This window comes from Adiantum capillus-veneris, chromosome 6, assembly GCF_014529385.1.
Source record: "Adiantum capillus-veneris isolate H3 chromosome 6, ASM1452938v2, whole genome shotgun sequence".
Classification (NCBI taxonomy): Eukaryota; Viridiplantae; Streptophyta; class Polypodiopsida; order Polypodiales; family Pteridaceae; genus Adiantum; species Adiantum capillus-veneris.
Window position 1 is genome coordinate 91,841,566 of NC_140936.1, and position 16,593 is coordinate 91,858,158.

The window sequence follows — 16,593 nt, forward strand, 5'->3', positions numbered from 1 at the left end:
GGTTGTTCAAAAAGCTAAAAGGTTCACTCTGGTTGGTGAAGATCTTATGGTGCACGGTCGGGACAGGGTGCTACGTCGTGTCCTCTACAAAGAGGAGATTGGCATGGTCTTGGAGCAGTGCCATGAGGAAAGTGGTCATCAGGGTAAGAGTCAATTTTTGTTTTGTATCTTAAGAAGTGGGTTCTGGTGGCCTTCTATGGTGCGAGATGCGCATTATTGGTGCAAGACGTGCCATCAATGCCAAGTGATGGGTGAAAGACGATTGGTAGCCGAGCAACAGGGGGCTATCATCGCACATGATGCCTTTGAAAAATGGGGTTTGGATGCAATTGGTCCATTGCCCAAGTCAGCGAGTGGTAAGAAATATGTGGTAGTGGCAATAGACTACCTTACACGATGGGTCGAGGCTAAAGCAATCAAAGAGGTAAATGCGCATACTGTTGCTCAGTTTGTATTTGATTGCATATGTTGTCGTTTTGGAGTGCCTTGGGTGCTTATATCAGATCGAGGACAGGGATTCAAAAGTAAGTTGGTGCCTGCTCTGGTGGACAAATTGGGGATTCAACACCGATTCTCATCTCCATACCACCCGTAGTGCAATGGTTTGGTGAAGAGTGCGAATGGACAGATAGTTAAGATGCTTACAAAGTATATATACCAACAGGTTGAAGAGTGGGAGTCTAACCTTGATAAACGTTTGTGGGCTTACGGGACCTCTTTTAAGGTGGCAACTAACTTCACTCCTTACGAGTTGGTATATGGCAAGGAAGCGGTCCTGCCTGTGCATGTGCAGCTAGGGGTTCTCAAAGGTCTATGGCGCATTGATAAAACTCACCAAGATATTTTGCAGAATAGAATTACAAGTCTCAAAACTTTGAAGATGGATCATGATGCAGCGGCATATTTTTATGTGAAGCAACGAGAAAGAAGGGTAGCAAAGTTCAACCAACATTTGCCAGCTAAGCAGATTGAGAAGGGCGATCTAGTGATGAAATACGAAAGTTATCTTGACTTCACCTTTCAGAAGAAGTTCAAGAAAAAGTGTACGGGGCCTTACAAGGGTCATCAGGTTTTTCCCAATGGTACATATGCACTAGTCACGTTGGATGGTCGGTTTCTTAAACACAGGATAAATGGTCTTCGTCTCAAACTCTACTTTGAAAGGGAGTTAGTGTCAGGGGTGCATCAGATTCTTATGCAGGGGGTGGGGCAACCCACTTGAAGGTTTGGCAATAGGGTATAATAAAACAGTGTACATATGGTTTTAGTTATCTCATAGTGTGTGACAGGTTTTGCAGTTTAAAGTGGAATAAAGCTCTTTTGTGGTTGAGCATAAATGCTCAACAGGGGGGTGGGCAATGATGGTGCAACCAAAGTGTGTCGCCTCTAGAAGATAGCATGGGCAGGTGTGTACAAGCAACCAGAAGCATGGCAAAGGACTGAAGTGGCCAGGAAGGTCACGGGATAGCAGGTAGCAGCGAACGTATATGCATGATGCGGCTTATAGGCCAAGAAAGGCTACATAAGGGGCTAATTGGGGTAGCAAGTGAAGGAGATGCAAAGTGCAGCTAGCTTGAAGTGCTGAAGGGACAAGTCCAGACGGTTTATCAAACCGAGCTACGGAGCCCAAGTTATTGAAGGTTAAAGTTTTGGTGGTTTGCAAATTCTTGCCGGACAGGGCAGCTGGAGACAGGTGGTCCAAGTGGATCTTGAGGTATAGATGTGTAGATCTTAATTCATGGAGCCTACCCTTCTTTTCGGATTGTGGATCAGAGCCACGGTTTGCAAGATATGATCATTGGAAGTTTTTTCGGGGGCTGGGTCTGAGCCCACTTGACCGCATTGGCGAATGTGCCATCTGGCACTTCTTGAGCCTCGACAGGATTTTAGAGAGTAGCATGCATCATGCGGAGCAAGCAGAGATTGACGGCTCGTGATTCTGAGCCCCAAGCGCCGAGTTATAGTCCAATGAAATCTGAAGCAATTACCCGAGGGCCGATCACAGATGTTCTCTCCCCTCTTTCGATGGCTCTAGTTTGCAGTTTGAGGAGGGTTAAACGGAGACAAAGGGTGGGGAGGTTCAGAACACATAAGAAGATCTTCGCAGTGGGCTTGATGAACTGTGCATTGAGCATGAGAGCAGGTAAATGTGGCAAGATAAAAAGGACACTATTGAAAAGTTCTTAAGAAGGTTTTTTTGGGTACTCAAAGAAAGTTTTTGGGGCAGCTCACGGGCAGCTGCCATGTGGCACTTCATTATCCCATATGTGCAGTGCAGTGGTCCGGTGGTGGAGTATATGAGCTGGGCATGCGCCCTCTTTGAGGAATGTGAAGCAAGGGAGCTCAAGAGCTCGTCGCTATGGAGATGGTGGTGCAGGTTTCCAGGCGCTGCTGTGGTTTTGTTCGCGGCGGTTTTGGCCAGTTTGGTGGCGCGCCCTTGCGTGACGGTGTGGTGGTGATGATGTGGCACCCGACATGGGGTGTTCCCACGGCCCATGGGGCCCCGAAATTTTAAATGAGGAAGGAGGGGGCAATAGAAACATCGCTATTGCCTCCCCCCCTCAAGAAAGGGAGAGGTCCCACAGCAGCATGCAAGGAGAGCAAGAAGGAGAGTTCGAGAGCAGTCGAGTGGACAAAGCCCTATGCAAAGAATCAAAGGGGCAAACCAAGGAAGATGGCAAGGGCAAAGGCTGTCCGGGAAAATCAAAGGACGCAAAGCCAAGGTGAGGGAAAAGTGAACAAAGCCAAATGTAAGACCAAAGGGAAGGAAATCCGGCCGGCCAAGATGGAAGGACCAATGCCCAACGTGCACACCATGTAAATGTTTCCAAAAGCAAACTAGGCCAAGTGTTAGCAATGCAACAAAATACTAAAAGAAGCTCTAAGTGAAGGCCACGGCAAGAGAAACTCACCCTTTTTTCTTTTTTTGGGCCTCTTAGAGGTACCCCTATAAAAGGTTATAAACTTGTGAAAATTTAAGGGCTTTTTTTGCCTGTGTGAGTAAGTGAAAGCTTGAAGCTTGTGTGATGCCAAGATTTCCATTGAAGCTGCATACATCGGTTGTGCTACTCTCTATGCAATAATACCACTCACTTGCCCCAATCTCGTGTGTTGCTTCTCCCCATCCCCTTCCTCTTCTATCGCTCTTCGTGTATTGGTCATGGCTTGCAGAGGGTTTGCCTGCAGCTCGAGAGGTTCTACCGAGAGGGCAAATTAGGAGTGTCTTGTGATTCGGAAGGGTGATTTGAACAGTGTGGGGGAATTTTTGTTGTGTGTGTTTTTTTGCAAGGTGTGAGGTAGTTGTTTTTTATGCTAAAGCGGAGTTGTTAGTGCAAATAAGCCAATTTGAAGGTGTTTTTTGAGAGGTTAGGGGTGTTGTGGAATCCCTGGGCTATAGAGAGGCAAGTAGTTTGTGTGCTGGGTGTGTTCCTTATTCCCCCTCTCCAACGTATACAAAAGTATGGCACTCTTGTCTCCTTTATTTTGGGTTTTGGTGGTCCTATTTTGACGGAGAACGGCTAAATGTCTTGATCATAAGGCTGAAACTACTATATTAGGTGCTTTCGGCGAGTGATCTCATTAAATTTGCGGTCCAAAGTAATGAAGTCTCATCTTTTTTTCTATTTTATATTTCACAAAAGCGTTGTCAAAAGATACAAAATCTATGTCAGAAGGCTCTCAAAACAAGGCTATTAATGACAAATCACCTACTTTTTTCAAACGTATACCTTTTTCACTCTCTCTCTATTTTGTTAGAGGTTTAAGTCTTTTCGTCTCTATATTTTCTTTCTTCTTCTCTAATCTTTGAGTTTCCATGGCGTCTTCTGCACGTCGCCCTTCACATAACATAACTTCTTGTGAATTTCATAATGTTAGAGAGGATGGTCTTTGGAAGCCCATATATTTTCATGTGAATGATTGGGTAACAATGCTTCCATCATGCAAAGGTGTACATAGAGTGAAGAGCACTAAACGTGATAAAGTAAAAAACCATTGGAAAGGTCGGGTTCTTGCTTTCAAAGTGACCGACAATGGCTAGCTAGCTAAGGTTCAACATGTGTACATGGCCAAGGATATGGTGTTAGACTGGGAAAAACATCCCTTGCATTCTTACTATAAGTTAGAAAAAAAACTTCTATTTGATACAATGAATTTTTCATTCTCCCATTGTTTTTTCTCATTTTTTGATTCCATTCCAGATATATTTCCTTCAATAGCTGTGGAATGGAAGCCTATGGAGAGTCTAAGTGGGACGTTCAAAGCAATGCATAAAGGAATTGCGGATGCTATGTATGCTGACAAGCCACCTTCCTTTTACAAAACAATGGATTTGTTTGTCTATTTAGTAGAATACAAGGTTCCATCACGAGAAGGTGCATATGGAGAACTACATCAGTTACCCGTTCCCACCATAATTTCACTTGACTGGGAAGTCCTGATGCATGTACTATATCAAGCTTCAAATCCAAGATCAAACAAGACATCCTTAAAGCTATATCTCCGGGCAAGATATCAAGAAGGATTAAAGTTCAATGGTTCTTGCCTATACATGTCTTTGTGGAATGTTTCAAAACAATGGACTTGTAGATGACAAAGACGATGTGGCTTAATATAAGACTTTCTATGACTGAACTGGATAATGTACTTGGAGACGGATGGAGTACCAAAGAAACTTTCCATATTGGCGATAATATTAGTTGTAGAGTAAGCCCAAATTCTATGTCTATATCATATCAACTATGTCGTCAATCATTAGTTCTGGGCTACGATTATAGGAGATGGAGAAGCAAATTAGGTAGCTGGGTTCCTCTTGACTCTGAGGAAAATTGTCCAAAGTTTGAATTAAAGGTCACAGGTCCATCCACACACCGAGCATAGAAGCCTTATAGTAACAACAAATTGGAGACTACATGATGTTATAGAATCTCTTGAGTATCTTGATGAAACATCTCCTGAGTATAGATTCAAAGTGGATGGAATTGTGGTGAGCACAAGGATGGAGAATTCAACCTCTTGCATCACATGCCTTCCCCCCAAAAAATTGTATTTGAGCCACTTGCAAGGACTTGAAAAAACAAGTTCAATATTGTAATCATTGCATTTTGCAAATATATTTATCTTTTCTCTACCTTATTGTGTTCATTATTTATGTTGTTTTAAACTTACGTGACACCATGATACACATTTAAGAATCGATAGTTGGTATTAAGTATTTGAAGTACAAAATTATGAATCACGAAAGGGTATATGTTCATATGGACAAAATGAAAAAAAATGGAAAAAACTTTTGTGGAGTAATCAATCATGAAACTCCACTTTTCTTTTTGCCTGAGAGGATTCTGCATTCCCAGAGACCCTTTTTCTTTTGTGTTCAGGAGGGAGTGAAAGTTCAAGAGTGGGTGGTGGTGACTTGGGATCCTTAGGGCTTGGCACAGGGGACTTGGTAGGGGTTGGTGCTTTGGGATCTTGAGGAGTGGTTGGCTTGGGTGACCTGGCAACCTTCTTTGGCAACATGAATGGTAGTTTGAAAGGTGAGCTAGGTGCCTCCCCCTTACTATCTTATCTATACAAAACTTTTGAACCTTGAATTTCAATGGTGAGTGGAATGGATGGCCCTTTGTATTTGCTCTTCTTTTTGTAGGGCTCTTCTTCTTGGTGGGAATCTTCCCCTTGGCATGGCTCTTCTTTGTAGGACTCTTCTTCTTGTGATCCCTTTTCTTTGAAGGGCTTTTCTTTGTATGGATCTTCTTTGCAAGACTCTTCTTCTTGTGATCAAGAAGAGTTTTTGGCACTTGATCTTCAGACCTCCAATAGAGAATTTCTTCCTGCTTATGATGCACTTGCTCTATGCATGAAAAGAGTGGAGGAGGAGAAACCTTCCCTCAAAGATGAGGATTTTGAGAAGAGACTTGTTGAGCTTGGCATCCAATCTTTTGGTAGAGACTTTAAGCTGAAAAATTTGGAAAGGACGTTGACATAAGAGAGATGATTAGATAATGCAATCTCCTTCAAGAGAAAGTCATTGCCGAGGATGAGTTGCAAAAGGTAGATTTAGTTTCACCTTGATATCCCTTCTGAAATCTTTCTTTTTTTTCAAGTTTGTTTTAATTACTCATTATGTCTTGTTTTGCAGATTGAACTCCTTGACAAAGACAATTTTCTTGGGAGAGCTAAAGGCTCAAGAGGGAAAGCAATAGAGGGCACCTCAAGAAGGGATGCCTCCTCTCTCATGCACTACATGCCTACATTGGATAGTGCCACCTTCTGTGCTTTTTTCACATGCTGTATTTTGAAGATCCTGAATTGCCAATATTTTCCTTGAAGATATTGTCACGGTTTTTGGGGTACACTCCCCTTCAAATCAATGCAAACAAGATCATGCTACTTGAGAGAGCTGCAGCACTTAGATTATTTGGGTATGCTGCAGGATTCAATGCCTCAAGAGCAGGATACTTTCTTTGCTACTCTAGCTATGCTGCAACAGCTGAGGAGACAAATGTCAACTTTCTTGGGGACTATAACAGAAGAAAGTTTTTGAGATATAGGGGTGACATGCCTAGAGATATGAAAAAGAAGCAAAAACTGATGTAAGTTTGATAATTTTTTGCACCAAAATGTCTTTTTTGAATTTGGATCTCTTTAGAAAGATTCGGTACAAAGTTTCAAAGTGAAGCATTAATCTACATCTGTGGTTGAGCAGCATGGTTGTTTGATCTCATCCGTTGTAATTGACTCCTATAGAACCAATTGAATAATTCCTTTAGTGCATTGCTCCTTCCTTGTCCCCCTCCCTTTCGCATACATTTGAAAAAAGAAGTCCTCGCTTGTGATAGTGAGATTTTTCCATTCCCTGAGTATTCCATGTTGCATGGGGTCCTTGTTTTGCAAAATATGGTCCATGCAAGTACCAAATATGCTTTAAAAAAAAAAAAAGGTAGTTGAACTCATAGGATGCAATGTAAAGTACTATCTAGACTTTAAAAAGTGAAACTTGCGGTTATCACTAATGGAAGATGTATTACTCATTGTAAGTAATGAACACACAGAAAGTATAATGGAAATAACGTAGGAGCAGAACAAGGTGCATCAGAGAAGAAGAGATAAAGCTTGCGAAAGGTGAGAGAAAAAAGAGAGATTGAGTGATTCAAAAGTGGAAACAACTATTTGCCGCCAAGTGAAGTAAATGAGAACAAATTTCGAGGTGAGCCGTAAAGGAATGTGAAGAAATGATATCTTTTTGGATATTTAGAGATATGTACCTAGATACGCTTTAGATTGCATAGATATGCTTTAAATGACCAAAATGGACAAATGTGGAGCTATTTTGACCATAAACGGCTCGCTAATTCGTAAGTTAACCAATTCCTTACACAAGCCTTTTTGAGTCGTTTTTGGCCCTAATGCATTGAGGCACCGTGGGGACTTGAACCATCCCTCGTACTTCAGGTTGTGGTGAGTATCTGTTTGGAGTTCTTTGTCAATATCCATGGTCTTCCTTCCTATTTTCCTCTCTTTCTTTGTTTCTTGGGGGCTCTTGGCTTTCTTCTTCTTTCCTTGTAGCCGATGGTGGGTTTGTAGTACCATATACCACTATGGAAGCTTCTGCCATAGTATATCCATCTTGGATGAGATATTCATAAGTGTTTTTTATCATCCTGTTCCTGATCTGCATGTGCAGATGTTGCCTCATCTATTGTTTTTGGTGAAAGCTGAGGTTTGGGTGTAGCTGGTTTTGATCTCGGAGGAGGTGTGGGTGATCTTGGTGGAGAAGGTGGTGTTTTCTCTTTCTTCTGCTCTTCCTCTTGTTCCTTCTTCTCTTGTTCAATTGATGTTTCTTGCAGCTTTTGAATGATCTACACTTCCTCCATTGTGAAAGGCTCTAAATCCTTCTGATCTAGTACCTTTTCTGTCAAACTGGTCCTCTAGTGGGTTAGAGGAGGTTTCACCCACCTTGGTTGGGTATGGCACCCACTATTCTTGGAAGTCTCCTTTTAGTGCCCTCTCTGCTCTAAAATGTTCTATTAATCTTTCAATACGAGGAGATTTTTGACTGTGTGTTTCCTTTGGCATGGACTCCCTTGCTTCTACTTTCCCTTTCTTCTTGAGTGGCTCCACAGGCTCATCTTCTGCCATTGTTTCCAATTTTCCTCTGAGACTCGTGGTGATGGGTGGAGCTTTTGCTTTTACCGGTTCATCTTCAATATCAGGTTTTACCTTGAACCATTCGTTTGGTGTTGGTGGCTCGGGCCATTGTCCTCTTGCTCCGATTGCCTCATATGCTATCTTTGTCAAGCTTCCTCCTCCTCCAATTTACTTGGGCTTTTCCATGCCTATGACAATCACCTGCTCATGCAGATATTGAGCGTAGTTTATCTCTTTTGGAACATTGCTCTTCAAAGCCCAGGGTATAGTGGTTTCCACTGCATGAGGAGGAGTTGTGTATTTCAGTGGCTGCTTGCTGCAAATGTGGAAGTACTGGTTATATAGTTTGCATATCTTAGCAGCTCGAGGGTCCACGAGATCTTTAAATGTCTGATTAAACTTCTTTTGTGCAAAAATCTTCACCTCGTCTCTTCTTTCTCTAACTAATATTCCCTTGTTGTGGAGCCCAAGTGCATCTGCTATGGTTTGAGCTGTGATTAGAGTTTATGTCTTCTGGCCATCTATATCTGTTATCACTACTTTGCCATCTTTTTGAATAGAGCTGACTAGCTCATATACTCTCTGAACATCCACACCTGCTAGTGGAGCCGTATAGAAGTTATGAAGGTCCGCTCTTTCTAGCAGGGTAAGAATATCTTCTTTGTTTGGCATTTCTAACATCTCTCGTGGAATCATTGGGATATCCACTGTGTTGCCTTGTGCGTCTCTAAAGGTGCCTTGATACACTGTAGCTCCTTTCCTTTCTAATGTTGCCTCATCTACCCAGGCCTTGGCTGGCTTGAGTGTCTCCTCTGGCTGCAATTATGTCACTCCAAGTGATTAGCCAATATTGCATTTTCTCAATTTCTATCTATTCAAATGATTCTTAAATTGAAAAACATGCTATCTAGGGCTTAAGGGTGCAATTTATGAGATGATGATTGCTTTTGGGTGAAGATTTACGCTTTGAGACTTCATACGCGTATGAAGTCTAAGTGCTCAAACAGAGTGATAGTTTTCATAAGCACGACACTTATCATATGCTTCATGAATATGTGTCTGAAGTTCAATCTGGATGTTGTTTGGACCAGCTATGACCATTTGACTCTTTGCCAGCTTGAAACTGTATTTGGGCTAACTGCTACGTTTTTGAGGCTTCCATGGGATGAAATTGGATAAATGTGCTCATAATACTTTTGTTGGGGCTTAGATTGGTCAATGTTGATCTTTTAGTTCATCTTCACATCAGAGAAACTTTATACGTTTATGAAGTCTACTATGTCAGATATGACTCGGACCTTGCCTGTAAGTAGTCATCATTAGCTTGTTATACCCATTTCTTACATTGAAATTGGATTTTGGATTCTGTTTCTGAGTCTGGAGCCATATTTCACCTATGGAGCTTGGGTTTCTGATACTGGGGTTAAGATGGGTAAATGGCTACATGATTTGATGTGGTTTGAGCTTTGGGTTACTTTTGTTGTGATAAAAGTCTTGGAGTGTAGAGGTCTGCCTAATCCATCCTTTAACCATTATGAGACTTCATACGCTTATGAAGTCTTCCTTGAATATTCTGGCATGTGCTTCTTCTAGAGCTTCCCTTGGTGGTTGGGACACACCATATCAACTCTGATACCCATTTAGATATGGACTATTTGGATGGGGTTTAGAATACCCTCTAGGAGGAATTTTGTGCTTTGGTACTCCTAGTGGTCATTAGCTAGCCCAAACTTGTCCAAATTGAAGTCATGCATTGTCTGTAACATGGTGCACAACCTAGTGCTGAGAAATTGTTGGTTAGACTCTCAAATAATAGTTTAAACTTTATACGTTCATAAAGACTATTGATGTAAAATAGTGATAAATTCTCGAGGCTAGTAGTGTATGGCTTGCGTAAAGTATCCATGAACGCTGATATGACTTTGGGCTTGTGAATTGTGATAGAAAGGCTTCAACAGATGTCATGACAATATTTGGATTTTCAGAATGAATGAAGGCCAAATCACTTCATGTGTGTTAGAGTGGTCATGATGATATTTTGCAAGTGCTAAAAGCCTCAAATACCAGCTAGCCTGTTATATCAAGGCTTGTAGACTTATTACGCGTATAAAATCTACTTGAGAATTTTTGGTCCAGATTTATTGCAGACCCAGTCCATGATGTTTGTAAGGCTGTGATAGGTGCCCACATGAAATTGGGTAAGAGTTCTTGAGCTTAATGCCATAATTCAGGTTAAGACACTTTGTTGTTTGAAACTGCAGTGATGGATGACCAATACAATTGGTCCAAATTTGGTGTATTGTCTTGGCATGATTTATTTTACAGGCTTGGATGATCAGTTTGTGAGCAACACCCTCTAATAGCAAAGTTAGTCTTTATACGCGTATAAATTTTATTTTCACCACTTGCAATTTGAGCATAGTCATAAGATATTTGGGCTAAGTATATGCTATGCACAAAATTTCACATGATTTGGAGCATTTTTTATAAGTCTAAATCCAAATATTGAGATTAGGCTGAGACTTTGCGTTCTTTGGTACTTGGGTGCCTGTAAAAGCTCCAAATTTCGTGAAATTTTTTGTATTGCGTCTAGAGGTATGCAGAATGATGCTGTGATTACCTATGAGTGTTTCTTGTGAAAAACTGGCTGTGAGACTTCATACGCGTATGAAGTCTACTGTGATAAAAACTGATTTTTGTGCTTTGAGGTGGTCTGTGATTGTGCCTTAAGCCCTGCTAGCCATTTTTCACTTTAAAAAGTCCAAGTGATCAGTTTTGAAACTCCCTACTTGGTATTTCAATTGTCGGAAGGGATTTGTCCGTTGGGGCCGCATTGACTTAGAAATTCTTCTTGATCTCTATTTCCCTTGCATGTGGATGTCCTTAGGCACCCTCTGTGGCTATATTGACTCCTTTGGACTCATAAATGCCTTGTTTGTCAATTTGTCGCTCAAATAGCATTGTTTATTGAGGAGACTGACAGCATTAGTTTTTCTTGATGTTTGACTTTACATATTGGTTGTTGATGATATGTTGATGAAGCCTGTGAAGTTTGGCGGCAAACGGACATCTATCTCGGCCATGAGGCCAAAATGACACTTTTCGGTCCCAAAGATTTGCCCCATGTTTTGACCCACTTTTGATGATGGATTCAGGCACAGACTTACTTGACTTAAAGACACGCTTGAGATATATCTTCTCCTGAAGTTTTGCATCATTTTGGTCATTCTTTCCCGATCAGTCTTTGTCGTGCCCGAAGAAGTTAGGGTTTTTTGGTTGACCTAAAGTCACATTGGAGGTCGTAGATATGTTCTTCTAGCTTAGGGTTAACCTCCCATCAAGTCTCGTAGCAAACCGTCGAGTGGATGATGCGTTACGGGCTGTTTTCGGTCTCTTTCCGGTGAAGCTACATTGTCGATTTTTGAATTTTTCGCAACAAAGAGAGTGTAGGACAAGAAAAGCAAATGGTAACGAGCCTACCTCTCATATTTGGCGTCGATCAGTGTGTCCTGTGCATCGTAGAGAGCCACAAAAGATCCGATTGCTCTAGGTCACTCAAGCTCTCTTTCACTTGTAAATAGTGAGAATGAGCTCATAAGTGGGCCCCAAACAAACTTATATCAGGATTCTGGGACCATTTTTTACCAAATCTGACATGTGCTCCTATCTTGTTGTGAAATGTACTTTAGGCTCATAAATTTCTTCATTTGGACTTCGATTGCTTTTTTTTTGAAAAATTTGACAATTGGCCCAAAATCTGTCAATTTGGCTTTCCGCAACTTTTTGTCATATTTGCACCCGTCTTCACCATAAGTTGTTAATTGTTTATTGACCACTCCCATAGTTTTCTTTTGCCGACAAAGTGCCATTTCACGAGCTTTTTCTGTTTTTCTTTGTTTTTTGGCTTTAAAAACAATTAAAAATAAAGAAAAATATCTAAATTGACCCAAAAAATATCAAAAAATCAAGATAATTAGGTAATATCACAACAACCCACTATATACACTAATTTGTAGTGTTTTTGGTTGGATTTCTCTGATTTCTCACTTTTTCTTCTTGAAAACGTCTAATTTTAGATACACACACACACACACACACCTAGAGGCTCATTTTGGTGTTTGTTCTTTGTCATCTTGTTACTACTCCATATTTTAGGGAATACTGTTCGACTTTTATCAAAATAATCGCAATCAAACATAAAAATCCAGAAACTCAAGGAAAGCAATGCCATTTTTACACTTGTAGCGTGTTGGTTCCTCCCCCCTTCCTATTCGAAGTCCTCCTGGACGACCATGTCGATGTTTGTATGCTCCGGGGGAAGTCGTCTGAACAATAAGATGTGGAGTATTCTTGCTCTTTTTGTGATTGTCAGGCTGCTCAGTCTTTTGGTATCTGTGTTTGCTTTTTGCTTAGGTCGCCACCACTGAACCTTTGATATCATTTGATTGGAACTTGCCTTTTGTCTGTTGTTGAGGTTGTGTATTGGCTCTACTTGAGTTTGTTGCTTTTGAATCCAAAATTTTGTATCCTCAGTATTTTCTTTGGTACCCATATCTTCCTGTGGCAAGAGATTGGTTGTGGAGGTTTAAAATTGAATTCTGGTTTCTAATGCCGTCAGAACCCAGATTATATAACCGTCTCCCAACCAACTGAAAGTTCTTAGCTTGGCAAATTGTTCATTGTTTAAGGTCTAGGTCTGTCTTATTGAATTCTCCACCCTATGATAGTAGCTTGACAATTTCTTGGGACCACTTAGGTACCATTTCTATATTGAAAAGGTATGCATTAGGTAGGTCATCATCCACTCCCTCTGGATCGTCTCCATTAGGTAACCGAGAGAGATGATCTGCACGGAGGTGTGTCTTCCCTTTCTTTACCACTACAGTAAAGTCAAACTCTAAAAATATTATGAACCATCTTACGATTTGTCCAGTATTGCATGGTTTGTTAACAAGGTATAAAAGGGCTTGATGGTCTGTGAAAAACACAAACTTATTTGCGAGTAGGTAATGACGGAATTTCTTAACGACATAAATCATTCCAAGTCCTTCTCTCTTAGTGGTTGTGTGATTCCTTTTAGCAATATTTAGTTGTCAACTAGAATAGCTGACTGGGAAATCCATGGTTCCCTCCGCCGGTTGAGCCAGAATACATCCAATAGCAAATGCAAAAGTATCTATATGGACGTGAAAGATTTTTTCCCAATCAGGTGCTCGTAGCACTGGAGCAGATACAAGGGCATCTTTTAATTTCTTAAAAGATTCCTTGCATTTATCTGTCCATTCAAATATCACGAGAAGTCTATACAGTGGTTGTGCAATAATTGCATACATGTGTATGAACCTCCTATAATAACCACAATGTCCCATGAAGCATTGTACTTGCTTTGCATTGATTGGCTTAGGCATTTCAATAATCACCTTAATCTTATCCAAATTTGTGGAAATGCCATGTTCCGAGACAATATGTCCCAATATTCGTCCTTGTCTTACCATGAAATTGTATTTTTTTGGATTAAGGAAAATCCTGTATGTCCTGCATTTCTCGAATACCTTTTTGAGGTGTCTCACATGTTCTTCTCTTTGCAGAGAGTGTACACATAGATCATCCATATAGATTTCCAAGAAATTCCTCCAATGTTCCTTGAAGGCATGTGCCATCAATCTTTGAAAGGTGGCAGGTGCATTTGTTAACCCAAATGGCATGACCTGATATGCAAATATGCCCCATTCTGTGGAAAATGCCATTTTATATTGGTCCTTGAGTGCAATTGCCAGTTGATTATAACCAGAGAACCCATCCAAGAAGGAATATTCACGTGTTCCTGCTACTCATTCAAGGACATGATCTGTAATTGGCAAGGGATAGTTATCCCTTATTGCGGCTGCATTGACTTTTTTGAGGTTGACGCATACTATAAGTTTACCATTATTTTTAAGTACAACAACGATTGGGGATACCCAAGTTCTATAGATAAACTCTACTTCCCTAAGTTTATCAATCTCTTCCTTGATACGCTTTGCAAAGGTATCATTGTACGTATAAGGCCGTTTTCTGCTTGGCTTCGCATCATGTTTTAATGGGATAGTATGTTGACATATTTTCGGATCCACTCCCTTTAAGTCCTTGTAAGACCATGCAAACACATCCTTATATTACTGAAGAACACTGAGAAGTTCCTCCTCCTTGTTTCAGCTTAGGTTTGTTGCTATGTAGACAGGTTGAGGTGTTTCTCCAAGTTGTGCTAAGTCTACTTTCTTTGCATCTTGTGGTCCATCATAAGACTCTCTCTCGTTGCTCTCTTATGGGTTGTGTCAACACTATTTTTTGCTCTTGAATTGTGAACTTTTTGTAATGGGATGGTGCACTCCTATTGTTCCCGCTATTGTCTTTTTCATCCTCTCTGTTGTCTGTGTTGGTTGCCCAGACTTCCCGTAGAGTTTGCTTGAGCTCTTGGTACCTCTTCTTACATTCAAGTTTTTTCAATTTTGGTTCTTCCATTTTGGATTCTTCTTCCCCTTTTTTTGACTTAGTTTCTGCTTTCAAGCTTACCTTTCTTTCTCTCACATCCCTAGGACTGTCTTTTGTCCTTGGGTCTCGAAAGAACTGAGTTGATATTTTGTTTTTAATGCATTCCTTTTCCTTTACCAAAGATAAGAATTCTATTTTGTTTTTAATAATTGGAATTGGGTTCTTTATGGCCTTGTGAGTTTCTCTTCGTTTTTTGTAATGTGCTTGACATCTTGGTTTTTTATTTGAAAATTTGTAAACATTTACATTAGGTAGGATTCCCTCTAGCTCACTAGGGTTGTCAGAACATTCATTATCTGCATCGTCATCCTGTTCAAGATAGTATGTAGAATCATGGAACAAATCTCCATTCATTTCTTGCCTATTTTTTATTTTTCTTGATTGATCTGAGATTTTGTAATCATCCTCTTGTATTAGCACAACCATGTAATATGGAATTACATCATGCCCATCCTGGTCTCACAAAACTTAGTCGTCGGTCCCTCCATTATAGAACACACATCAAGGGTTGCGAGAATATGTGTCCATTCTAATGGTTCTAAGGACTCTTCTGGAAAAGGTTCTGGAATGTATTTTGTATCTTCCTTCGATGTATCTAGAATACATTCTTCTTGTTTTAGGCTTCCACAATTGGATGCCCCACACATCCATAACTCCTTTCGCTTTCCTAACCATCCGGGAAGTTCTCACCCTACTTTAGTGGCAGAGTCATATTCTTCTATCGGGGTTCTGGAGACATCTTTGTAGCTATGGTCTTTAAGGTCTATTCGTGTCGTAGTTTCCATGTGTCTGAGGCATAAGTGATTGTAGCCCCAATCTTGAACCATCTTTAGTTGTCTAATGAAGGGTCGTCCAAGTATTATCTCGTAGTTTTTTTTTTTGCCAAAATCCACTATAGCAAAGGTATGCTCGTACTCAATCCCACAAGACTTAACAAACATATTCTCCAGAAGTCCGATGGGCCTCTCCATATAAATGTCAGCCAGTTGCAATTTCATTCTGGTGGCTTTCAAAGCCGGTCGTCCCCATTTATTCGATACATCCTTTGTCACGATGGCTACACCTACTCCACTGTCAAGAATAGCCATGGTGGTAAAACCCTCTAATTCCACTGGAAGCGTGGTATTGCCATCTTCCCCTTTGCAATATTCTCCTACCTTGTTTAAAGGCACTAGTTGCATGTTTATCTGGGGTTTTTCTAATTCCTTGATTCCTTCTTGCATTCGTGCATTAGGATCCCTTACTTCAAATTTTTTGAGACATTTCCCTATCGTGTTCCACATGTTAGGTCTCAATCTGAGAAGCTCTGTGAGAGTAATGGTACAAGTTACTGGAGTAGATAAGAGTGTTATCAACCCTTTAGAGTCCATGCCCGTTCTTGTAGCAAGTTGCTGGGATGGTACAACTTTTGCATCTAACTTTGCTTCATACTCTCCCATAAAGTATGGTAACGTTTTCAAAGATCCAGGTTGGCTATCCAAGGATTTCACTGATCCCTTGTCTCCCCTATAAGAGTGCATCTCTAGATCTGCTTGAGGTTTTTCCTCAAATTCTTCAATAGGAGGAAGGAAGTCATCTTCTCCCATACTCGTTTTGTTAACCATTGGCTTAGCTCGTTAGCTTCATTATCTTCCCTTATATGTCTCCAAAGATCATTTAAATCCTTGTCGCTTTTATCAGGTTTTAATTCAATTTCTGGACTAACAATTAGTCAATCCGATCCATGTGTTGGAGGGTTCCTCATTATTGGCTCTGGATGTTCTACCTCCTTCACCGGTTTCCTTGGAGCTGGTTCCAATAAATTTTGTGCAGTTTTGTTCATCTTTTGGTACATTTTCAATCTCTGTTTTTCCAACTCATCATAGGGATATGTCATCCATTTTTGCTCCTGAGTTTGGTTGATTTGAAGCCTTGAGTCAT

The 16,593-nt window shown here is 40.7% G+C and overlaps 1 protein-coding gene across 1 annotated transcript; it reads left to right on the forward strand.

Moving 5' to 3' along the window:
* The first annotated feature begins 637 nt into the window (after positions 1-637).
* On the forward strand, positions 638-1,222 carry LOC147455887 (uncharacterized). Its single transcript, XM_086513777.1, has one exon. The coding sequence runs from the start codon at positions 638-640 to the stop codon at positions 1,220-1,222; it is 585 nt and encodes a 194-aa protein (XP_086369903.1).
* Positions 1,223-16,593: the final 15,371 nt, after the last annotated feature.

Coding starts and splice junctions, on each gene's coding strand:
- LOC147455887 (XM_086513777.1), top strand. CDS start 638: ATGCTTACAAAGTATATATACCAACAGGTTGAAGAGTGGGAGTCTAAC.